The sequence below is a fragment of the Rhinatrema bivittatum genome, chromosome 1, assembly GCF_901001135.1.
Source record: "Rhinatrema bivittatum chromosome 1, aRhiBiv1.1, whole genome shotgun sequence".
NCBI classification, from domain to species: domain Eukaryota; kingdom Metazoa; phylum Chordata; class Amphibia; order Gymnophiona; family Rhinatrematidae; genus Rhinatrema; species Rhinatrema bivittatum.
This window is the reverse complement of record NC_042615.1, coordinates 427515557-427541233: the sequence shown is the minus strand read 5'-3', so window position 1 is coordinate 427541233 and position 25677 is coordinate 427515557. Positions and strand designations below refer to the sequence as shown.

General features: G+C 44.0%; 1 protein-coding gene across 1 annotated transcript in view; it reads right to left on the bottom strand.

Annotated features, from left to right (window-relative positions):
• DNAJA1 (DnaJ heat shock protein family (Hsp40) member A1) overlaps positions 1–25677 on the bottom strand; it is a 74314-nt gene that overhangs the window by 20284 nt on the left and 28353 nt on the right. Inside the window, exons 2-6 of the mRNA XM_029604077.1 lie at positions 21419–21560; positions 5901–6078; positions 5283–5387; positions 1862–2089; positions 1576–1690 (exon numbers count right to left, since the gene is read on the bottom strand). Of these exons, the coding sequence (XP_029459937.1) occupies positions 1576–1690; positions 1862–2089; positions 5283–5387; positions 5901–6078; positions 21419–21550 (758 nt within the window). The 5' untranslated portion in view covers positions 21551–21560. The remainder of the gene's footprint in view (positions 1–1575; positions 1691–1861; positions 2090–5282; positions 5388–5900; positions 6079–21418; positions 21561–25677) is intronic.

Below are 25677 nucleotides of genomic sequence, written 5' to 3'. Positions count from 1 at the left end.
GTTCTGGAGGTGCTTCAAAAATTCTGAAAATCCCATAATTTCTGCCCTGGGATCAGGGACCTTCTTGGTCTCTACCTGAATGAGATTACCCACTTTTTCTATAAATCTGGCATATATTAGGTCTTCTAGAGGTGAATAAGGCTCCGGTAGACCTTCCAGTGGAAGAAGTTATTGAAGATGTAGGTAGTTGAGAGACTGGGCTGAGTGGTGGGGCCGGTGTAGGTATAATGTTTGGGTCAGACAGTCCAGGGACCAGATATGAAGATGGAGAGATATCAGGAGAGTCCGATGATGAGATCTCCTTTGTTTGCTCCAGATCCTTGAAGAAGGAACTCAAAATGTTGGAAATTCTCATCATTGCAATAGCTAAGGTACCTTGAGATGATGTGTACCTGTGTAGGAGATGGCCTTGTAGGAATGGCAGCTAATAAGATATCTTCAGGAGATGTTAGTTTGAGCTGAGATCTTGGCGGAATGACTGGTGATGGTTGAAAATGCTTAGCTAGGGAATTTGCAATGAAGGAGATAGCCTCTTGGTGTGAGACCCTGAGGAGAGGCCTGAGTAAGAGTTTTCACTTTGAGATGTGTGTCTTGAAGAGAGATATTGAGATTCTTTCTGATCCAGAATCTCAATGTCTGGGCTTAAGCTTGGAGCCCTTGGAGATTCATGAGTATGCTTCCTCTTCTCTGTTCTTTGAGTGGAGTGCGTCATTTAATGTTCCTGATGCGTCATGAGTTGATGACGCTTCTCATGGGATGGCTTTGAATGCGGTCGTGCGCCAATGGTGCACAGATATGCTGTGTGTCTGCGTCTTTTTTTTCTGCGTCAATGTTGTCAGTGCTGGAGAACGGGGGTCGACCAGGAACAGAGCCCTGTGACCCGGTCTACGCATCTCCCAATCCTTTTTTGTGCAGTACCGCTGCCGGAGCCCTGGCTCTTTTGGGAGGCCCAGGGGGTGTATCAGACCCTGGCCAGGAACCAGACATGGTGCGTTTCAGCTCGGTAGGTCCCAGGAAGGAAGCCCTCTTGGTAGGGACTTTACCTTTCTTAGATGGTCCCGGCAAAGAGTGAACTGAAGCTAGTGGGGAATAGGAGCCCGTCCTCAGATGCTCCATTTTCGCCGCTTGTTGTCGTTGGGCCCTTGGTGACATGTGACTGCAGTCTCTGCACAAGGCTTGGTCATGGTCTGGGCCTAGGCATATGTAGCAATAATTATGTCCATTGGTGATGGACATAATTTTGCCACATTGACAGCATTTAAAGCCAGATGTTTCGGAGCCATCTGGAATCAAAACTAGTCAAAAAACCCACGAAAAAAGTCACTGAAAAAATTCCTTAAGGAAAAAAGTCACTGAGAGGAAAAAAAACACAGCATGCAATTGGCTTGCGGAAAAAAAGAAATTTAGGAGAGGGAATCGCGCAGGAACACCGCACAGCGTCAAAGCTCTGTGACCAAGGAAACTCCACCTACTTGGGGTCGTGCCACTTCCCGGACAGCATGGCTAATTCAGCCCTGCTACTGACAGGAAATCAAGTGTTAACAGCCTTTCGTTGCTACAAATGAGTATATTTACCTTGTAAAGACAGAATGCTCTTTCTGATCCAAGACAATAATTATGTCCCCTGGTTCTAGACCTGGTTCTTGGTCACCTTCACCATGGAATGTTATTTTTTGGCCATCTTTCATTCCTATTGCAAAGGATAACATTAACATGGCAGGAGTTTTAGGCAGCCAATTATGTAACACATTAAAAGTTAACAGCACAAGTAGAGTAGAGGCGGAAAACAAAATGCTACATCCACCTCACACACCCTTACATAAGAACTCTTTATCCTAAGTAAACTGTTGAGTAAAATTACCTTTATCCAAATGGACTTCCAGAATCTTCTTCTCTCTGACAATCTTCCTGCCCGTACAGCTTTTGCATCTGTCCTTTGGATTGATCCGCTCTCCTTGGCCCTGGCACTCCAGACATACAGACTGAATCTGTTGAACCATTCCTGGTCCTATCTGATGAATTCTTATTTGCATGCCAGTACCTCTACAATTGGGACAGCATTCTACAGAGCCCTTCTTACCACCTCGACCTGGAAGGCAAAGAAAATTCCAGCCAAAAAAAAAAAAAAGCCTTGCTCTAATCATGCTTTCAAAATAAAGCAATTCACATGCTGGGAGGGACCCTATACAGCTCTGAAATCATAGCTGGCCTGTTGACTGGTGAAATCTCAAATTTGATAACATACTAGTTTGTCTTGCATGAGAAACCTTCCAGTTCAAGGAAAGGGCAAAAGTCCAAAAGTCAATTTTCTGCAACCTACATTAGCTAGCCAAAAAGCAGCATTATTGGGATGAAAATATCAAATAGCCATATCATACACATAAATAGGGAGGCTTACAGAGTCAGTCTCAGGCCAACAGTGGATTCCAAACCCAGTTCTCAAAACCCTGAACCAAGTCTGGTATACTGAATAAACTAAATTATGCTTTGAAGAGTGGATGTTGCAAAACAAAACAAAAAAATGAAAATGGTAGTTCTGTAAAGATCACCTCATGGCACAGGAGCATGTGACGGATAAAGTAGCTGGGATATCTGATATGCATCTTGTGCTATTATTCCCAAGTAGAACTACAAGTAGCAAAATGAAGGTACTTTATAGTACCTCTGCACTCAGGAAACCAAAAGCCAGAGGGGATGCAGCACTGATTTGAAAAATAAGCTCTGCATTAAAAGAAAAAAACAAAAAAAACTCTTCCCCTCCCCAAAGATTTAAATTATGGGAGTTTTGAGATTGGTCAAGTAACCAGGTTAGCTTGAATATTTGTTAGTAAGCAGAACTTGGCAATCTAACAGGAGCCAATGAAACATTGCAATATACAACATTCACAGCAAACAAGTGATCACACTAAGCAACAGGACTGATCAAGTTAACCAAGTTTGACAGTTGCCTTTGACCCTGTAAATTGCAGTCCAATTACTCCATTTAACTACTGATCAATGGGCATTAAACAAGCTCTCCAAAAAAATGTCTTATTTTCATTGTTGGGCCATGGATGTCTAGAAATATAGGGAATTCTGGGGTATATGAACACTGTTAAACATGTTTATGTTGCTGGAAGCATTCTGTACCACAAACGAAGTTATGATCCAAAAGAAGCTGATTATAAATAGAATTGTGAAATAAGACAGGTTTAAGATCAAGACTTCTATAATATTGTGTTTAATGTTCAGAATATTTTATCCCCAACTCAGCTGGCTATGCAGATCCTTTTCAGATAGTTGTGGCAGAAACCAAGTAAATTAAAAATACCAGATGGAATTTCTATATGGAAGTATTGACACCAAATGAAGTATAAACTAAAGGACTGCAGTATTGAGACATCTGAAAGGGAACTAGTTGCACAACTTCCAACCAAAATAAAAGCAGACTCCTAATTTTTAGTGCTACACCAGTTTAAATAGCCTTTAGAAGCTGCAAACTGGATATGCTATGGACATACCGTAGTATAAAGTAAATCTTGCTTGGGAAACCTAAAAAGTTAAAGGGGAAACTTATGTCCAGCATAGGAAAAAGATAGAATGTGAAAAATGCTGTTTTAATTAAAAAAAAAAAAAAAAAGTAAATCCCAAAGACTCACTCTCTAGTCTAATTTTGATATACTGCAATTCCATTCATACTATTAAAGCAGTTCACAAAATTCAAGCTTCTGAGATCAGATATTCAGCCTTCTAATATGTAGTTTAGATGTGGGTCTCTTTAGCAGCCTGGCCTGTTCTTATTAGCAAGTAGGGGAGAGATTTTTTTTCTTTATTTTCCTCATAAAAGCAAAGTTATAAATTGTAATTATATTTACATAATTTGAATATTTTAAGTGAAAATTGTCAATTAAAACATTCAAGAGCTTTGTGAAAGGAAATCAGGCTGACAAGGGTGACAACCAGGCTGTGGCACTCGAGGACATGAGTTACCTACTCCCAATTTAAATCTTGGCACACCACTTTAAAAAGGTTGCTTATCCATTATCAAGAATAGTGGTTTTCAAATGTGTTGGGACACTGGTGTGTTGCGAGGTCCTGGAAGGTGGGTCGTAGGGCCAGCAGATTGCTGCCTCCTTAGCTCGGGTGGGAGTCTATTGACTTCTTACATTGGGCCTGATGGAAGGCTACTCTCTCTTCCTTCTCTTTTCTGATCTAGTGGGAAGTATTCCTCCTTCACCCAGATCAGAGCAAAAAACATTGCTAGCTCCTGCTGTTCTGGGCCTTATGGGATGCAAACTTATCTTCCCCAGTTGAGTCTGGGAGGGATGCTGATGATCTCTTCACTCTGTAGAGGGTGGGGGAAAGGAAGTTGGGGATGCTGGGAAGATAAAGGTGGAGCAAGAAGGGGTGGGAAACAGGATCAGAGTACTTGGGAAAGAGATAGGATGAAGGGGTAGGGAGAGTCAAGCAGGGGAGAGGGAGCACAGGGAAGAGGATGTGGAGAGTCAGGAATGCTGGGCAGGGATATGATTGAGTGGATGATTGAAAGGAAGTAATTGGGAAACATGAAGTATGATGGAGGCATGGAGAGGAGTGAGCGACTGGGTGCAAGAACCATGTTAGAAGAAATGCACATTCCTAAAACTTTGTACTTTGCTTATTGTAGTAGGGAATGCATCTGTTTCTAGCTCTCCAGTTTTGCACTGCATGCAGAGTGGCTTTTTGAGGTTTCCATTCCAGTTTTTGTCTGCACATTTGTAATTTTATTCTGTATTTGGTGAAGGTCAGATCTGGGTGTGTGACTGATTTGAGGTATTTTACTAGTAGGTAGGCATTTGTATCTATCTTCTTTTTGTGTTCTCATTCGATAGGACATACACTGGTGCTGCACTGTTGCAGTTTCATAGGAAGAGCTATTGCAGTTTGAGTTCTTGGAATTAGTGTTACAATGGTATAGAAGGTTTGCTATACTTGCTCATCTTTCAGGTTTTGTATTTTACAATGCACCTCGTAGTAAGGGAGTTTGTGATTGTTACTAAGATAGCACCAGAATCTTTTATATAGCAAGTTGTATTTGAAATATCCTAGTTCTGCTCTGCATCTGTTTGGGGACAGGGGGGGTGCAGGTTCCTGTGGATGCAGAGCACGCGTTTACATTTAGCCCCATGATGGTTAAGTGTTCAGTGTCACACCTGTAAACATTATCTGCCAGGTGTGTCCAATAGGAAAAAAAAGTCAAGAACTGCTGATCTAGAACATATTTGTGCAATAGCAAAGCTTGCAATGACATGTAAATCACATACCTTCACATTTGTCACAGATGGTATTCTTTTGCAGGGCCAGTTTTCTTGTTGCACCATTATACAAGTCTTCTAAACTTACCGATAACTGATGAACAACATTTTTACCTGAAATAAAATTACAGGTTACAGTTCTATTAAAAATATGGACTCATAACAATTAACTTGCATCTAAGTTAGTGTTCTAATTCATACTGCACAGAAAGAATCTGTCCTTTGATAAATATTAAAAAGTTTTTTTGGAAGTCTGCCTATGTACCAAGTTACAATATAAAACCAAAGCATCCTCAAACCTCTTCAGTTATAAGGTTAGGAGAGCAAAGGGTCTACAGAAAAATGCCCCAAATATTAGATAGCCTGTTTTTTCATACACACTATCCTAGAACAAAGTGTACCTTTGCCTGTGCTGAGCCTTCTCTGCACCCATAAGTCAGGTAAAAAAAAAAGCCATCAAGTCAAAGGGCCTTGCTTATACAGTGTCAAATTTAGACAGCTCTTGAGATTCCAGTTTTGTCTTATGGTGTTTATTGTAACAGAACACGTTCATTTGGTTAAAATCAGTTAAATGTTGGGGTGGGGAGAAGCATTCAAATGAAATTGTTATCACGCATGATAGGTTACCTCTCCTCTCTCTCTGCATTCTTCCACCTCCGCCAAAGAACATATCAAAAATATCCATAGGGGAGCCAAAACCACTGCTCATACCACCCTCCTTGATAGCTTGTTCACCACCTTTATCATACAAGTCTCTCTTCTTTGTGTCAGACAGTACTTCATAAGCTTGTGAAATCTGTTTGAACTGTAAACAAAGACATTAAATCATTAAGTCATATCCAAGTAATGTGTCTTTATGGAGTATAGTATATTCAAACCTGCCACCATTCCTAGTCTTAGTTTTTTTTCCTCATGGCTCTAAATAAGATGCCTGTACAATTCTTAAATGCCAGCTGTAATGAGAAGCACCAGGATTAACACCAAGAACTACCTTCCCACTTCTGAGTCTTAACACAGCCCTGCAATACTCTTACTCAGACAAATTCACAGCTTTAAAAAAAAAAAAAAAAAGTGTCCCCTCCATGTTAAAAGGGAGCTGTGTTGTAAGGAAATTTAAACAGCCAGATATTAAAAGAAAAGTGATTCTTACCTGCTAATTTGTTCCTATAGTACCACAGATCAATCCAGACTCCTGGGTTTTGCCTCCCTGCCAGCAGATAGAGACTGAGAAATTTTCACTGACACTGTACATAACCCAGTGTGCACCTGCAGTCCTTCAGTACTGACCTGCACCCAAGCCAAGATGACAACCACCATGTATTTCTAAGCAAACTCCCTCCCCTCCAACAAGCCAGAAGGTGAAGTTGCCTTAAAAAAACAAAACACAAAAAAAAAATGGGAAAACTAGTTTCTGAAATTTAAACATAAGCAATCAGTATTGTATAAAGCGTGGCGGAGTTGGTTTTCAAAGCAGTACGAGCAGACTCCCCCTCCCATAAATGGGCAGGTCTCTGAACTGATCTGTGGTACTACAGAAATGAAAATTAGCGGGTAAGAGCCAAATTTTCCTTTCCCTGTATGTACCCAGATCAGTCCAGACTCCTGGAATATACCTAAGCACTCCTTAACTCAAGGGACCTGGAGAGTTCTGCTCCTAGAATACTCAAAGCACATGGAAGCCAGAGCCCCAACATCAGAGTGATAATGCCTAGCGAAAAGTGTGCAGCACCTTCCCAGTAGTTGCCCAGCAAATTTCAAGCTGACATCTGTTGTGACACAGGCCATGAAGTCACCTGAGAATGAATAGAGTGCCCCTAACCCCCCTGGCAGCAGGCACCACTTAGAAATGTAAGTCAACTTGATCGCTTCCTTCAGACACCACCCAACTAGCCTTAGAAGCCTTACTTCCCTTCTTTCACTCCACAGTACAGAAGAGGTGACCCAATCTACAAAGATCATAGCTGACCTTTAGATACCTCAATAATGATAGCCTCCCATCTAATAGTCTAAGCTCCCCTGTGTGAGGCATAGAGGAATCCAAATCTGTAAGAACTGGAAGCTCCACTGTTTAAGATGGAATGCTGAGACTATCTCAGGCAGAAAAGGCAGCACCAAATCAGACATCTGTAAGAAAGGATTGACATGACAGCACCTAGAGCTCCAACGTTCTCCTGGCTGAACAAATAGCCACCAAGAAAAACTACTTTAAGAGTCAAGTCTTTAGCCATAGTGGTCTTTAGTGGTTCAAACCAAGCCTCACACAATCCTCTAAGGACTAGATTCAGATTCCAAGACTGACAAATGTTCCGCACCTGAGGATTTAAGTTCTTAGCTCCCTGAAAGAACAGTGTAACATCTAGATATGAAGACAGGATACCCTTGCAGTTTACCCTAGAGACAACCCAATGTTACTACCTGGAGTCAAAGTTAAAGGCGAGCCCCCTGACCAGATCCTCTGTAGAAAAGCCAAAATATGCAACACCATAGCTTGAACCGGCTAAAGTTGCACTCAAGTCAACAGCAGACCAGGATTTGAAGAGCCTCCAAAACCACATATACATTAAGGATGTAGAATGTCAATTAGCCTGCAAAAAGGTGGAACTGCCCACTTCGGAATATCCCCCCTATCTCAGTCTCCTCTCAGAAACTGAACCACAAGACAGAAGTGAGCTGCTTGACCTGAAAATATTGGGCTCTGGTGGAAGAGAGTCAACTGGACCTCTGGGGCCCATCTATGGCCATGCTGATCAGATCTGAGAAGCATGGTTGATGTGGCCACTTTGGAGCTACTAGAATCATGTTGCCTCTGCACACCAGATCCTAACCCTCCTTGGTCACATGAGGCAGTGATATATATGTGGTCCCATGCACCACCTACAGTGGGGCCTGAAAGCACAATGGATCTAGTTCATGCAACCATTGTCCAAGAAACTAAACTTGACCTAGGCCATGCAAAGGAACATTGTGTGGTGGTTGCACCAGTCAGCTCTTATCATAGAAGTCCTGTTCCGCAGCCCGGCGTATCAGTTGGTTCTGACTACAGATGCATCAACCAGGGGTTGAGGGGTCCATTTGGAGCATGGAAAGACACAGGGGTTATGGTCCCATCAGAAAGGAACCAAACCTGATGGAACTAAGCATGATAAAGAATCCCCTTCACATGTGTTGTGATCTTTTTTGGGGAAGGTGGCATGGTCCTCACACAGACAACCAGGTGGTCAAGTTCTATATAAACAAGGTGGGTCAGGTTCCTGGATACTATGCAGGGAGGTGGTTGAGATCACGGAATGGGCAGAGGCATGATCTATCTCCCTCCATGCAACCTCTCTCCCAGGCATTATAAACACCAAATCTGACAAAGTAAGCAGGATTTTTCATCCTCATGAATGGGCTCTGACCCAGGAGGTAGCAAATGAGTTCTTTGCAAAGTGGGGTCTCCCATGCATGGACCTCTTCATGACAATACACAACAGAAAGGTTCCAGCATCCTGTTTGTCTATCCCAGCCAAGTACAATTCACTCCAGATGCATTCCTCATAATGTAGTCAGGGGGAACTCTTCTATGCTTACCCTCCGATACCACTGAATTCCCAGACAATCCAGAAATGCATTATGGACGTCACAGATCTCATCCTTCTTGTTCCAGCTTGGCCCAGACAACTTTGGTATACTTATTTCAGCTATCCATTGCCTCTCTCATCTCCCTAGGTGATAACATAGATCTCCTGACTCAGGAAGAAGGCACACTACTTCACCCCATGCATGCCTCACTGCTTGGAGATTGCAGGTAGTTTAACACTTTCAATCAATGAAGGTCCGGACATTTTAATCTAGTCAAGAAAGTCTTCCACTAGAAAGAACTATCAAGGCAAATGGCAAAGTTACTCGTCCTGGTGTCACAGGTACATAGACCCGTTCTCTTGACCCCTGAATCATTGCTGGAGTATCTGCATACCCTCTTATCAGTCAACCGGTAGATGTAGTTTATTTGGATTTTCAGAAGGCATTTGACAAAGTCCCTCAAGAGAGGCTTCTAAGAAAACAAAAAAAAAAAATCATGGGATAGGAGGCAATGTCCTTTTGTAGATTACAAACTAGTTAAAAAAAAAAAAAAAGACAGGAAACAATAGGATTAAATGGTCAATTTTCTCAGTGGAAAAGGGTAAACAGTGGAGAGCCTCATGGATCTGTACTTGGACCGGTGCTTTTCAAAATCAATTCTCTCTCATTTATTTATTTATAGAGATGATCTGGAAAGGAATACGACGACGAGTGAGGTTATCAAATTTGCGGACAATACAAAATTATTCAGAGTAGTTAAATCACAAGCGGGTGGTGATATATTACAGGAGGACCTTGCAAGACTGGAAGACTGGGCATCCAAATGGCAGATGAAGTTTAATGCGGACAAGTGCAAGGTGTTGCATACAAGGAAAAATAACTCTTTCCACCCCCGGACTCCAGCACCGGCCACCTCTTACCTCCTCCTCCTCCGGGGCTCTCGAGGCCCAATCGGGGCCAGAGCCCGCTCGCTAACACCGTGAGCCGTGCAGAGGAGGCAACTGAGACAGGAAAAACAAATAAGAAACTTGCAAAACAAAACACAAAAAAAAAAGCGGAAGGAACCCCCACCGACGGCCGAGCAGTGCACACATGGTGAGTCAGCCGCGCCCCCGGAGAGGCACTAGGCCTATCAGAGGGCGGCAACAAGAACTTTAAATTGCGGCGACTCACTGGCGTCGCGCGCCCCTTGGAGCGTCCCAGAGCCAGGGCCTCTACCCCCTCGCAGTCAGCCAGTGATAATTCTCGGGGTGTGTGAGTCAGTACAACCGCACCCGTGTAGACCCTAATACTACCTTTTCCCGCAGAACACCAGTACCTCTAGTGCTCACTCAGAAACCTCCAAGGACAGGACGACACTCACACCAAGCTCCAGCAATCAACTTATAATTTATCACTTATCCTACCAGTCTCCAGCACGTATCCAATCTTCATCCAGCATCTAGCCAATCTCCAGGACTCATCCTACCTCACACAGCAACCACTCATCCAGTCTCCTACTACTATCAAACCAATCTCCAGCACTACCAGTTTCAAACTATCAAACTCATCCTGCTCTCACCCCACACATCACCCAAGTAATCAAGACTCAGTACTCAAAAAAAAAAAAAAAAAAAAATACAGCTCACCAGTCACAACTGGCCACAATGCCTATCGGCCTCCCAATTCCAAATCACAGGACCTCACAGGAAAACCTTCCTTGAACTCACGTCCACCCACCTACAAATCTCTCATCCCCATCATGATTTCCCCTTTTACTCAGATTTTAGGCCTAGCTCTTTTTACTATGATTCTTTTCAATGCACAATCACTCTCCAAGAAAACACTAATACTCAATGACCTTCTCCTGGACACAAATCCCGACTTCTGCGCCATAACTGAAACATGGCTTAAACACACGGATACAGCACTAATAAACCAACTTCCAACTCAAATCTATGATATCTTCTCCATCCCCAGAAAGAAAAAAAAAAGGTGAGGGTATCCTCCTAGCAGCCAAAAAAGAGCTAAAAATTACTCAACTCCCAATTAATTCACCTTCAAAAATCGAAACAAGCCTATTCAAATCAGACCATCTGCAAATCCTTCTAGTCTATGCCCCCCCCAGGCCTTCTGGACTCTGATGCACCACCCATGCTAGAATTAACAGCCTCTTACCTAAATCTGGAACATCCAGCCATAATATTGGGTGATTTTAACTTACACGTCGACGACCCCATTCTCTCAACCAATTGCGAATCTTTCCTAAGCGCCATGTCTGCCACGGGCTTCAAGCAGATCATAAACAAACTTACCCATAGAGCAGGTCACACCTTGGACCTCATATTTGTAAGCCAAAGCATCTCACACTCAACTCCACCCTTATGCAAACCTGTCCCCTGGTCTGACCATACATTAATATCTTTCACCTTCTCGTTGGCACAAACGAGCAATAAACCTATCCCTCAACCTGAATTTATATACAGGAAATCTTGCACCTCCGAGGAATTACACAATCACCTGGTCCCAGAACTACCACTCATAGATATCTCCACGCCTAACTCAGCCCTCCACTCCTGGTCCAAGATAACAGAAACAGCAGCTAAACTCTGTCCACTGGCAACAAAAAAACTCAAACACAACACCTCCAAAAGACAACCTTGGTTTAATGAAGAACTTCAAAAACTCAAACACTCCCTTTGACAGAAAGAAAGCAAATGGCGGAAAGCACCCGCACACCATCCTTCCTCTCCGCTTACAAACTCGCCCTCCACCAATACAAGAGCGCCACATTAAAAACAAAAAGGGACTTCTATGCGCACAAGATCCATCATCTCATTTTTGATTCAAAAGCCCTTTTTGCCTACGTATCAAATTTAACGCAAACCATTATTCCTGACATCCCTGTCAACCAAGCACAAGAAAAAGCAGAGGAGTTGGCCCTCTTCAACAACAAAATCTCCAACATTATAACACAGCTGAGATCCAACACTTCAGCGCCATTCAACACATACTTCCATCCCAACAAAGACATTACTCTACAATCCTTTGAACCCATCACTACTCCAGAGATACATTCTGCATTGAAGAAAATGAAACCATCGTCACACCCATTAGACCACATCCCATCCACACTTCTCCTGCTAATACCAGACACTATCTCCAAAGCTCTGACAGACATGGGGGTAGATTTTCAGACCGCGCGAATAGGCGTACTTTTGCTGGCGCATCAGGCGCAAGCAAAAGTACGCGGGATTTTAGTAGATACGCGCGGAGCCGCGCGTATCCGCTAAAATCCAGGATCGGCGCGCGCAAGGCTATGGATTCTGTATAGCCGGCGCGCGCCGCGCAGCCTACCTCCGTTCCCTCCGAGGCCGCTCCGATTTCAGAGCGGCCTCGGAGGGAACTTTCTTTTGCCCTCCCCTCACCTTCCCCTCCCTAACCCACCCGCCCGGCCCTGTCTAAACCCCATCCTTACCTTTGTCGGGGGATTTACGCCTCCCTCTGGGAGGCGTAAATCCCCGCGCGCCGGGACGCAACCTGGGGGCGGGTCCGGAGGGCACGGCCACGCCCTGGACCACCCCATAACCACGCCCCCGGACCCGCCCCCAAAACGGCGCTACGCTCTGTCCCGCCCCTGACACGCCCCCCTCCAAAAACCCCGGGACTTGCGCGAGTCCCGGGGCTCTGCGCGCGCCGGTAGGCCTATGTAAAATAGGCTCACCGGCGCGCAGGGCCCTGCTCGCCTAAATCCGCCCCATTATCAACTGTTCCTTAGCACAAGGAATCTATCCTGACGACCTGAAAATTGCCTCCATCAAACCGCTCTTAAAAAAACCCAACTTAAATCCTAAAGATCCTACCAATTACCGTCCAATCTCCCTTTCTTAGCCAAGGTAATGGAAAAATTAGTTAATGCCAGACTTTCAGACTACCTTGAAGAACACAAAATTCTGTTCGACCCAATATGGTTTCCAAAAATCTTTAAGTACAGAATCACTACTCATATCCCTGACAGACTACCTTATGGGCCTGGATAAAGGTCACGCTTACTTACTGATCCTTTTGGACCTCTCAGCTGCCTTTGATACGGTTAACCACTCCACCCTACTAATTCATTCAATTAGCAAACATTGGAATAACAGGAACAGCATTGTCGTGGTTCAAATCGTTCCTGGGGAACAGAAAATACAAGGTCAAATTACACAAAGAATCTCAGCACTATTCTTCCTCTTTTGGAGTTCCGCAGGGCTCCTCCCTCTCACCAACGCTATTTAATATCTACCTGCTCCCTCTTTGCCAATTGCTAACCAAACTAAACCTTAAACACTTTCTATATGCAGATGATGTCCAGATAGTCATCCCCATCGAAGAATCCTACACAAAAACTCTAGAATTCTGGGAAACTTGTCTTCAAAAAAAAAAAAAAAACAAAACACAAAAACCGGACTCCTCTCCTCCTAATTTCCACTGAAAACAGTAACATCTACACAAATCCACCACCCAATTTACAAACTACACAAGTAAGAGACCTAGGAGCTATCACTGATAACAGGCTAAACCCAAAATCATTCATAAATCAAACAACCAAAGACTGCTTCTATAAACTCCAAGTCTTAAAAAGAATAAAACCACTTTTCCACTTTCACAACTACAGAACTATTCTGCAATCAATAATCTTTGCTAAACTAGATTATTGCAACTCTATACTATTAGGTCTTCCTTCATCTCACACTAAACCCCTTCAGATTGTTCAAAACACGGCAGCGAGAATATTAACAAACACACGGAGAAGAGACCACATATCACCAATCCTCAAAGACCTTCACTGGCTACCAATTCACTACAGAATCATATATAAGTCCATAACCACTATTTACAAAGCCATCTATCAATACTCTCCGCTTAACCTTCAAATTCCACTCAAAAAATATACTTCCTCTAGACCCAGAGAGTCCTACAGAGAATCCCTACAAGTACCACACTCCAAAACCACTCGGCACATAACCGCCAGAGACAGGGCTTTCTCCACTGCAGGACCAACACTATGGAACTCCATCCCACCAGATTTGCGACAGGAATCCTGCCTTCCTACATTTAGGAAAAGACTCAAAACGTGGCTATTTTCGAAAGCCTTTCTAGACCTAAACTGAACCTTAATTCATCATTAACCTAATCGCTTAGACTTGGCCTTAACATGGTAATTAATAACTCCACCTTAACAGGGTAATTCATTAATGTTGCAAATGCCGCCATTGGCATATTTGTTCTCTCTGTTAAAATCCTAGCTTCTTTTCTCTGTTCCAAGTTGTATAACTCCCTTGTTTTATTGTAACTGCAACCTTTCACCTTCACTTGTTTAATGTTTATCATCATTATTTATTATTTTTTGTACCCTCTGCACTTGTTAATTGTAAACAGACATGATGAGATTTCATCGCGAATGCAGGTATAGAAAAACTTAAAATAAAATAAACTTTTGCTGTAGCTACATGATGTTAGGGTTCCATATTAGGAGCTACCTCCCAGGAAAGAGATCTAGGCATCATAGTGGACAATACTTTAAAATAGTCAGCTCAGTGTGCTGCAGCAGTCAAAAGCAAACAAACAATGTTAGGAATTATTAGGAAGGGAATGGTTAAAATGGAAAATGTCATATGCCTCTATCGCTCCATTGTGAGACTGCACCTTGAATACTGTGTACAATTCTGGCCACCGCATCTAAAAAAAAATATATATAGTTGCGATGGAGAAGATATAGAGAAGGCAACCAAAATGATAAAGGGGATGGAACAGCTCCCCTATAAGGAAAGGCTGAAGAGGTTAGGGCTGTTCAGCTTGGAGAAGAGAAGGCTGAAGGGGGATATGGTAGAGGTCTTTAAGATCATGAGAGGTCTTGAATGAATAGATGTGAATCTGTTATTTACACTTTCGAATAATAGAAGGACTAGGGAGCATTCCATGACGTTATCAAGTAGCACATGTACAACTAATCGGAAAAAGTTCTCACTCAATGCACAATAAAGCTCTGGAATTTGTTGCCAGAGGATGTGGTTAGTGCAGTTGGTGTAGCTGGGTTCAAAAAAGATTTGGATAAGTTTTTGGAGGAGAAGTCCATTAATGGCTATTAATCAAGTTGACTTAGGGAATAGCCACTGCTATTAGTTGCACGAATAGCATGGGATCTTCTTAGTGTTTGGGTAACTGCCAGATTCTTGTGGCCTGGTTTGGCCTCTGTTGGAAACAGGATGCTGGGCTTGATGGACCCTTGGTCCGACCCAGCATGGCAATTTCTTGTGTTCTTAAGGCTGGCTTGGGCATACGTCCATGATCATGTGAGAACTAGTTTAAAGCTGCTCTCTCCTTTTTGAAAGTTAGTGCCAGCAGCTTGGTTCCACTCTGGTTAAGGTGGAGCCCGTCCTTTTGGAAAAGTCTCCCCTTTCCCCAAACTTTCCCCAGTTCCTTACAAAACTGAATCCCTCTTCCCTGCACCATCGTCTCATCCACGCATTGAAACTCTGGAGCTCTGCCTGCCTCTGGGGACCAGCACGTGGAACAGGAAGCATTTCAGAGAATGCCACCCTGGAGGTTCTGGATTTCAGCTTCCTACCTAAAATCCTAAATTTGGCTTCCAGAACCTCTCTCCCACATTTTCCTATGTCGTTGGTGCCCACATGTACCACGACAACCAGCTCCTCCCCAGCACTGTCTATAATCCTATCTAGGTGATGCGTGAGGTCTGCCACCTTCGCACCAGGCAGGCAAGTTACCAGGCAGTCTTCACGTCCACCAGCCACCCTGCTATCTACATTTCTAATAATCGAATCACCAACTATGATGGCCGGCCTAACCCTTCCCTCCTGGGCAGTAGCCCTGGGAGATTTGTCTTCAGTGCGAGAGGACAATACATCACCTGGAGAGCAGGTCCTTGCTACAGGATCACTTCCTGCTACACCAGGGTGATGTTCTCCTATTGGGAGACCTTTCTGATCCAAGGCAGCACTGAGGCTGCCAGAATGGATTTGGATTTGGCTATGTCCCTGAAGGTCTCAATGTACCTTTCTGTCTCCCTCAGCTCCTCCAAGTCTGCTACTCTAGCCTCCAGAGATCGGACTTGTTCCCTGAGAGCCAGGAGCTCTTTGCACCGAGTGCACACATACAATTGGGCAGCCATGAGTGGGATGCTGAGTCCATCTGTCTACACTAAGGAAAACAAAATTATCAGGTAAGTAATTTCTCCATTTCCTAGCATGTAGCAGATAGACTCAGGACCAGTGGGATGTACAAAAGCTACTCCCAAGATGGGTGGGAGGCTGCCTGTGGTCCATTTAGGACTGCCCTTGCAAATGTGTCCTATCTGGCCTCGACATTCAGACGGTAGAACCTCGAGAAGGTATGGATTGAGGACCACGTCGCCGTCTGACAGATCGACAGGTGACAGCATCTTTGTTTCTGCCCAGGGCACTGCCTGGGCCCTTACAGAATGGGCCTGGACTTGCAGCAGAGGCTGCTTGCCTGGCTCTACGTAGTCTGCCTTGATCACTTTGATCCAGCAGGCTATGTTGCCTGCTAGGTCGCTTCCCCTTGTGAAGAATGAATAGATAGTCCGTCTCTCATACGGATTCCGATCTTTCCAGGTATCAGATTAGGCGTCTACTGACGTTAATATGGCAAAGCCAGCAAGAGTCTGAGCCCTTGTTCTTGTCTAGGATGGTAGTGAGATGGACTGGTTAAAACGGAAGGGAGAAACCATCTTTGGAAGGAAGGAGGGTACAGTGTGTAGCTGTACGGATCCCGGTGTGAACCGGAGAACAGTTCCTGGCATGATAATGCAGATTGTTTACTGTAATCTCCTCAAATCTCCTCTAATCTTCACTGTATCTGTTAAAATGTTAAATGTATTTATATTGTTATTTAAATGTTATTTGTTACAATGTAAGCCACCCACGTGGCGACAGTTTTTATTTCACTGTACACCGGTGTGATATGTATTTTATACAGGAACGTCGGTTTATAAAAACTAAAAATAAATAAATAAATAAAGTTTGGAGATTCAGCGAGCTGAGCAGATTGCTACTAGGAATGCAGTCTTCAAGATCAGGAGCCGTAGGGTCAGGCTACGTGTGGGTCTGAAGAAGGCTCCAGCAAGGAAGTCTGGTATCCGGTTGAAGTTCAATAGGGATATCTGCCACTTTAGAGGTCTTCGCATCAAGCTTCAAATATTCTCCATATTCGTATATAGGTTAAGGATGTGGAAAACTTGTGCGCCTGGCGCAGGGTGTCAATTACTGGCCCTGAGTATCCTCTCTTCAGGAGAGACCTCTCAAGGGCTAGGCTGTAAGCAAGAACCTCGTTGGATGTTCATGGAGGATCGGTCCTTGTTGGAGTAGATCCCTGTGTGGAGGTAGACGCAGAGGGTTCCCCCACCAGGAGTCTTCGCATATCCATGTGCCATGGTCTTCTTGGCCAGTCCGGGGCCACTAGAAGTACTATCCCTCTGTGGTGTTCTATCTTGCGGATGATTCCGCCCAGTAGTGGCCATGGAGGGAAGGTGTACAGCAGGACCTCCTGTGGTCATGTGTGGACGAAGGCGCGATTCCCTGGGACAGCAGTTCCCATTTGTGGCTGTAGAACTTGGGGGCTCGGGTGAAGAACCCGGTTGCCAGGTGATCCATGGCTGGGGTCCCCCAGTGGTTCACTATCAGCTAGAGGCTGTGGTGGACAGTGTCTATTCCCCTGGGACCAGACTCTCTGCCGAGGTAGTCTGCAGTGATGTCTCTTCCTGTGATGTGGGTGGCTGATATCCCTTGTAGATTTGTTTCTGCCCACTTCATTAGGGGTTGTAATTCCAGAGACAAGTTCATGATGGTAGGCCACTGTTGTGGCGTTGTATGACATTACTGACTGATTTGCCGCAGAGTCAGTGACTGAATTGTAGGCAGGCTGGTCTGACTGCTCGTGCTTCCAATCTGTTTATGTTCCATGCAGACTCTTCGACCCATTGCCCTTGGGCCATTAGCTCCTGGCAGTGGGCTCTCCACTGTCGCAGGTTTGCATCCATGATGTGTCAGATCCAGTCCGGTGGGGATAGACTTATTCCCTTGCTCAAGTGGTTTTCTTGCAGCCACCGAACTTCTGCCAGTAGTTGGAGGGAAGAAGTAGTTCTGAGATCTGGTTCCACTGTGAGAGCAGGGAATGCTGTAGGGGTTGCCTGTGAGCCCTTGCCCACAGGATGCCTACTATGGTCAAAGCCATGAGTCCGAGGACTTGGGGGTAAGTCCCATGCCGTGGGGAGAGCAGAGATCAGTGAAGCTCGTAGTAGTTCCATCCATTTTCTTCTCCTTGTAGGAGGAAGGGTAATCTTGTTCCGTTGTGTTGAACCAGACTCCCAGGTGTTCTAGAGTTGGGAGGGCTGCAGCCAGCTCTTGGATGTGTTGATGATCCACCTGAGGCTCTGCAGTAGGTTCATGACTCTGGTGGTTGCTTGATAGCTTTCCTCTGGCTATTTCACTCTAATCAGCCAATCATCCAGATATGGGTGCATGAGGATTTCTTCTTTCCTCAGTGTCGCCACTACTACCATCATGAACTTGGTAAACGTTCAGGGAGCCGTAGCTGGCCCGAACGGTAGGGCCTGGAACTTGGTAGGATAGCCCAATACTGTGAAGCGTAGGAAACTGATGGTTCGGCTTCTGACAGACCCAGGGAGGTTGGAAATTCTCCTGGTTGTACTGCCTTTATGACCGATCGCAGGGTTTCCATGCGACAACAGGATACCTTCAGTGATTGAAGATCTTGGGGTCTAGGATGGGCTGGAATGTTCTCTTTCTTGGGGACAATGACGTAGATGAGTGGTGCCCAGAATTTTGTTGGTGCGTGGGCACCGGTGCTAATACCTTTAAGGCGAGAAGCTTTGACAGTGTGGTTTCCATTGCCGTCCTTTTGGAGCGGGAGAGGCACAGAAAATTCACAGCTTGTCCGGAGGGATGCTGTGAAGGGCCAGATGGTATCCCTCTCAGATGGTTAGGACCCAGTTGTCATATATTATTTCGACCCATCATTGGTGGAATAGGTTAGGCCCACACTGGTTCTTCCCGATGGATCTGTTGATTCTCATTGAGTATTATGGCTGGGGCCTGGGCCCAAGCCGGCTTCTCTTTTGTTGTGTCTGTTCTGAAAGAACTGTCCCCTGCTGGAGGGGCGAGGTGCGAGGAGTGTTTTTGTATGATCTAAAATGCTGAGATCCTCTGCTCTTGGGTGCCCAGGGAGAGGAGTGCAGGTTCTTCTTGTTTCTGTCCTCCGGTAGCCAGGGTATTGGGGGACTCGCCCCCCTTGTCAGCTAACTTATCCAGTTCGCTTCCGAACAGGAGTGTTCCACTAGTGGGCATTCTCGTGAGCTTTGTCTTGGAGGTCACGTCGGCTGACCAACTTCAAAGCCAGGGTTGTCTTCTGGCTGCCACTACATTACGAGATGCCCCTGGCTATGATGCATACCAGGTCTGAAGAAGCATTCCTGAGGAATGAGATTGCCGGATCTAATGCTTAGACTGGCATAATTGTGTCCCTGGACATTGCCAGGCAGGTTCATGTCACCACGGCACATGTTCCTTCAAACATCCCTTGAAGGCTTCCCGCTTCATGTATATTTAAAAGTTTTTGCATCTACAGCAAGCTTCTTTGCAAATTGTCTTTTAGCCTTCTTATCAATCTTTTACATTTAATTTGTCAATGTGTTTTCCTATTTACATCAGATTTTTGAAAGAAGATCTTTTGGCTAAAATAGCCTCTTATTTAACCTTTTAACCATACAGCAATTATTTGGCCTTCCTTCCCTTTTAATGTGTGGAATACATCTGGACTGCGCTTCTAAGATTGTTAAATACCATGTCCATACCTATTGTACACTCTACCTTTGTAGCTGCACCTTTCAGACAGGAAACAGAGAGTAGGATTAAATGGACAATTTTCTCAATGGAAGGGAGTGGGCAGTGGAGTGCCTCAGGGATATGTATTGGGAACCTTACTTTTTAATATATCTATAAATGATCTGGAAAGAAATACGACAAGTGAGATAATCAAATTTGCAGATGACACAAAATTGTTCAGAGTAGTTAAATCACAAGCAGATTGTGATAAATTGCAGCAAGACCTTGTGAGACTGGAAAATTGGGCATCCAAATGGCAGATGAAATTTAATGTGGATATGTGCAAGGAGATGCATATAGGGAAAAATAACCCATGCCATAGTTACACAATGTTAGGTTCCATATTAGGTGCTACCACCCAAGAAAGATCTAGGTGTCATAGTGGATAACACATTGAAATCATTTGTTCAGTGTGCTGCGGCAGTCAAAAAAGCAAACAGAATGTTGGGAATTATTAGAAAGGGAATGGTGAATAAAACGGAAAGTGTCATAATGCCTCTATCACTCCATGGTGAGACCACACCTTGAATACTGTGTACAATTCTGGTCATTGCATCTCAAAAAAAAAATATAGTTGCGACAGAGAAGGGCGACCAAAACAGCTCCCAAAGAGGTTAGGACTTTTCAGCTTGGAGAAGAGATGGCTGAGGGGGTGTTTAAAATCATAAGAGGTCTAGAACAGGTATATATGAATCAGTTATTTACTCTTTCAGATAATAGAAAGACTAGGGGGGCACTCCATGAAGTTAGCATGTGGCATGTTTAAAACTAATCTGAGAAAGTTCTTTCACTCAAACGCACAAATTAGCTCTGGAATTTGTTGCCAGAGAATGTGGTTAGTGCATTTGTGTAGCTGTGTTTAAAAAACGGATTGGATAAGTTCTTGGAGGAGAAGTCTATTACCTGCTATTAAGTTGACTTAGAAAATAACCACTGCTATTACTAGCAACAGTAACATGGAATAGACAGTTTTTGGGTACTTGCCAGGTTCTTATGGCCTGGATTGGCCACTGTTGGAGACAGGATACTGGGCTTGATAGACCCTTGGTCTGATCCAGTATGGCATGTTCTTATTTTATCAGTTTACCCTTTGAGAAACTAGTGCTAGAGCCATGGATTTACTTATTGTCCCCCTTCTAGGCATTAATTCATATTTTATCATGTTATGATCACTATTGCCAAGCGGCTCCACCACTGTTACCTCTTACCAAATCTTGTGTTCCACTAAAAATTAGATCTAAAATAGCTCCCCTTCTCATAAGATACTTCAAGCACATTGCCTGAGAGGTTAAAAAGGTTTCATGAGTTAGGCTAGACCTGGACTCCCCCCCCCCCCCCCCCCCCCCACCTAGTAGGGGGAGTGCATACACACCCACTAGTAGTAATAATGAAATTACCTGTATAACAACCTGACAGTATGTTTTATCAGTTCTATTAGATCTTGGTATCTTGTTCGAAGCCCAAAATGCATAGTTTTATTCAGAACTGTTAATTTTGTAGTATCAATTATGTTGTATTTTATATAGTTCAGCTTAAGTTTACATTAAGAAGGCATGAAAAGTATAAATAAGATGCATGCTGACATTTCAAAATGTTTGCTAGTGTTTAAGTTACTATATCAAGCAAACCAGTTTAAACGTCCACTAGGAAAGTGCCACCATGCAGGAAAGAAAACCTTACCTTTTCACCTTCATTTGGATTCTTGTCAGGGTGATATTTAAGTGCTAGTTTTCGGTAGGCTTTTTTGAGTTCATCTTGGGAGGCATTGGGCTTCACGCCCAACATATCGTAATAGGCAGTTTCTTTCACCATCTTCTATAACCTGCACCAGAGTGTATATTTTTGGATAAATATCACTACATATAGCAACTCAGCAGCAAGAGGTTAAAATAGTTAAAGCATGTTCTTATTTCCAACCAAAGCTACCAAGGGGGCCCAAGTTAAATTCATATATGAGTTTGAAAATCCTCTTAAGAGTATAAAAATAAGCACACTAGCAGCAGCAGGGGTACTGCCTCTTTTCCCATATAGCTTTTCTTAGCACAAGTGAAGAACAATTCTCATGGAAAAAAAACCTGTCTATAAACTACATTTTCAGAGTTGGATGCCAACAACTGCATATACACATACGACAGGTTATATCCCATTTTTAAGCAACTAATCAAAATAATGTCTGGAGATTGATACTGGAGGAGGTAGGAAAAGTAGAAGAAGAGAAAATACTACCCCTGGGGGAATTCTACAAACTTTATTGGTCAAAACAACAATTTACATAAGTCTAATTACATTTTTAATACAGAAAAAAAGTTTACTGAACTATGTAGAACTTCCCTAGAAATTCACTGTAAGTGTCCTTTCCACTCACTCTCCCTAGTCCCATGGCCACTTTTGCACTCAGGCCCCACCTGCCAGTACCTCTCCCCTCCACCTCTAGGCTCAACCTCTTCTGCTCTATTGCCAGTCCCAGAGTTTGACCCCGTTCTCAGTACTGCCCCTCACACAGCCTCCCTTCTCTCTAATACACATACACACCCTCATACAGGCTCCCTCTCACGCACACACAAGCTCCTCATACAGGGCCCTCTTGCATACACACCCACACAAGCTCCCCCCTCTTTCACACACATCCTCACACAGGCTACCTGTCTCACACATACACAATCCCTTCATAATCTTCTCATATAGGCTCCCTCTCTCAAACCCACACTCAAGCATCATCCCCACCCCCCATGCTCTCACCCTCCCCTCCCTCACCGGCATGCCGTGAAAGGATGCGCATCCCACATGTGCCACAGCACGCACTCCGTTTGCAGCGAAGATGTCCCAGATGAAGGCCCATGGGCCTTCATCTGGGACACGCTCCGTTTGCGGCATGCCAGGGTCTCCTCTGCTATTTTCTGCGCAGAACTTGGCAATTCTGTGTAGGGGGACTTCTGCGCTCCTGAGATTAGAGGCTGCCAGGGAAGCAAGCAGGTACATATGGCTAATTCATCCTATCCACAAAATAATTTACAGTAAGCAAGCTTGCTTTTTTTCTGTTGATAAGCAGGTTGAGTTAGCCATGCTGTCTTGAGCAGTCTCAAGCTAAGGGCTGCGGCAACATGTCACCACATTTTTTTCGCTTTTTGGCAACACATTCACCTTAATGGTGGCCTCTAGTGGTCTGTTACTGAGCTCAAACACTTTTCCCACTGAAATGTCAGATGCTGAAAACTTATCCACACAATAAATGAGCTGTGAAGGCATGAAGAAATGACCAACTGCAGCTTTGTAGACATCAGCAATAGGTACATTTTAGAGGTGTGCTAGTGAAGAGGCAGTGGATTGTACTTGAGCCTTGACTGAACTAGACAGAGGTATGGAAGCCAAGGCATAGCACTGTTGGATACAGTTTAGTCACTGCAATTCCCAGTTTGTTAGGGAAGCTATTGACCTTGTGTTCTCATTGTAATAAGCAAGGGCTCAATTGCAGTCAAATATATAAAGGCTTTGTTTTGATGTGGCTTCAGAAAGAAAGTTGGTAGGGAGATCACAAGTCACCACAGCACTACTTTCATCATGGAAGAACTATAGATAAGGTGAGACATGAACTAAGGCTTGTAGTTCAACTCACCTTGTGGATGCAACTGCTACTAGGAATATAACTTCATGCTAGGTACTTTTGAACTGTTATGAACAGTACCTCTAACTGGCTTGACAGAGCCATCAGGTCTATATTAACACCCCTAGGCATTAGTGGTTTTTGTACTGAGGCTGTAGATGAAGCAACCTTTCTTGAAATGTGAGATCAAAGACTATGTTAAGATGGAGAGCTCAAGTCTATAGTGATATGCTGCAATAGTGCTAAGATGAACTCTTGAGGACAAGGTCTATAGACCTGATTGAGAAAGGTGTCAAATAGCTAAGTGCCCAGAGGAACAAAAAGGATCACTAGAGTGAGACACCAACTGAGTAGCATTTCCATTTGAAGGAATAATTGCAAGTGGATAGTTCTTGAAAAGGAGAGAGAGTCCTGTATTGGTGTTAAGATTTCACGCTCAACATCCAAGCTGTGAGGTGTAGCAAGGAAAGGTGTAGATAGAGGAGCATCCTGTCCTCATGGGTTAGGAAATCTGGATGATTCTCCAGAAGTCTCTGAGGTTGGACAGGGTTGCACAAGACAGCATCATCGTGAGCGAGAAAACCATGGAATGGCTATGAGAATAATGTCCCCTTTGTCTTGTATGCACTTCGGTATAGTTCATGCAATGAAGAATTGGCGGAAAGGTATATAGAAGACCTGCTGATCACAACAGAAGGAACACATCCTGTGACTCCCTCATTGCACTGGGCAGAAGGGAGCAGAATCTTTGTATGTTCCTGTTACAAAGATTTATGTACAGATCTCTCCACTGGGAGAAGTTTGCTATGTTGTGGTTGAGTGTCCATTTGTATGGATGAAACCCTCTGCTGAGCTTGTCCACCTATATGTTTGCTATTGTGGGAAAATAGGTTGTCTGAATGCTGGGTTGGCCATTCCCATATCAGGATAGACTCCTCGTAGAAGATTAAAAACCTGAACCTTGTTTTAAAAAAACCCACATGCCACTTGATTTTCTGTATGGATCGTTACCAATTTTCCTTGAAGTGTGCAGACACCAGTAAGGTATTGCAAGTTGCCCAGAGTTCCAGTAATACAGGAATAAGTAGATTCCTGGATTGACCACTGACCTTGTGGCTTGTATTGAAATGGGAGTGCTCCCCACCCCCAGGGTGAAAAATTCATTGCAAGGATCAGCTGGTGAAATGTGGCCTTTAAAGGTGCTTCCTCCAACATCTTTGGCTTTAGCCACTAGTTTATATTCTGTTTCATGGAGGTTGTTAGAACCCCTTTTGTAGACAGTGGCTGAAGGAACTTTTACCACTGGGCTTTCAAGCCCCACTGCAATCACTTGTGGAGATGGGATAGGGATGTTACATGAACGGCTGCTGCCACATGGCCTAGGACTAGAAGTTTGTGCACTGGCATCATGGTGCCAGAAGCTGCAGGTGCTGTGCTCTGTCCTTGGGTAGAAATGGTTCTGCACAGATGGAGTCTATTATTGCTCTTATGAACTGAACTGAAGTACCTGAGCTGGCTCGAATATTGACTTTTTGTAGTTTTATTGGGAAGCCCAATGACCCTAGGCATTGTATTGTGCTTTGAAGGTCCTGTGTTCAGAGAAACAGTCAGTTGTCAAGATAAGGGAAAATCCATAGATCTTAGCAATGGTGGGCCACAGCCACTGCCAAGCATTTTGTGAAGACTCGGGGCAGAGGAGAGTCGAAGGGAGTACTTTGTATTGGTAATGCTTGGTTCCAATCTGGAAACATAGGTACTGCCAACAAGACTGGTGTATTGGAACATGCATATATGCATTTTTCATATTGAGCAAACACATCCAATTGTTTGGCTGTATGAAAGGCAATATCTACTTGAGTCATCTTGAATTTCGCTTTTTGGAGTGATTTTTTGAGAGGCTGGAGACCACGTATATGCTATTGGGAATAGAAACCTCTGTTGATATGAGACAATGGGAGGTGTTAAATGGCCTTGTGTCAGTAACTTTTCTGCTTCCAGATATAAGAACCAGAGAGAGATCTTGCAGAGGTGGGGGTATTGAAATTCAGGCAATACTTGTAACATTTAGCATACAGCAGTCGGATGTTATATGGGACCACGCTGTGTAGTAACTGGTCACTCTACCCCTGACCACATGCTGGGTTTCAAAAACCCTGATTTTTTTGGTGGTGCTCATTACTGTTTCTGCGATTTACGATCACATTGACACCCCTTCTGCTGAGGCTTAGAGCAAAGCTGTTGGTACATGGGAAATCTGTACTGACTGTATGGTTTGTAGGACCTCCTCTGGAAGTATGGCTTTTTATACTGAGTAGTATCACCTGAAGGTGGGTGGCTG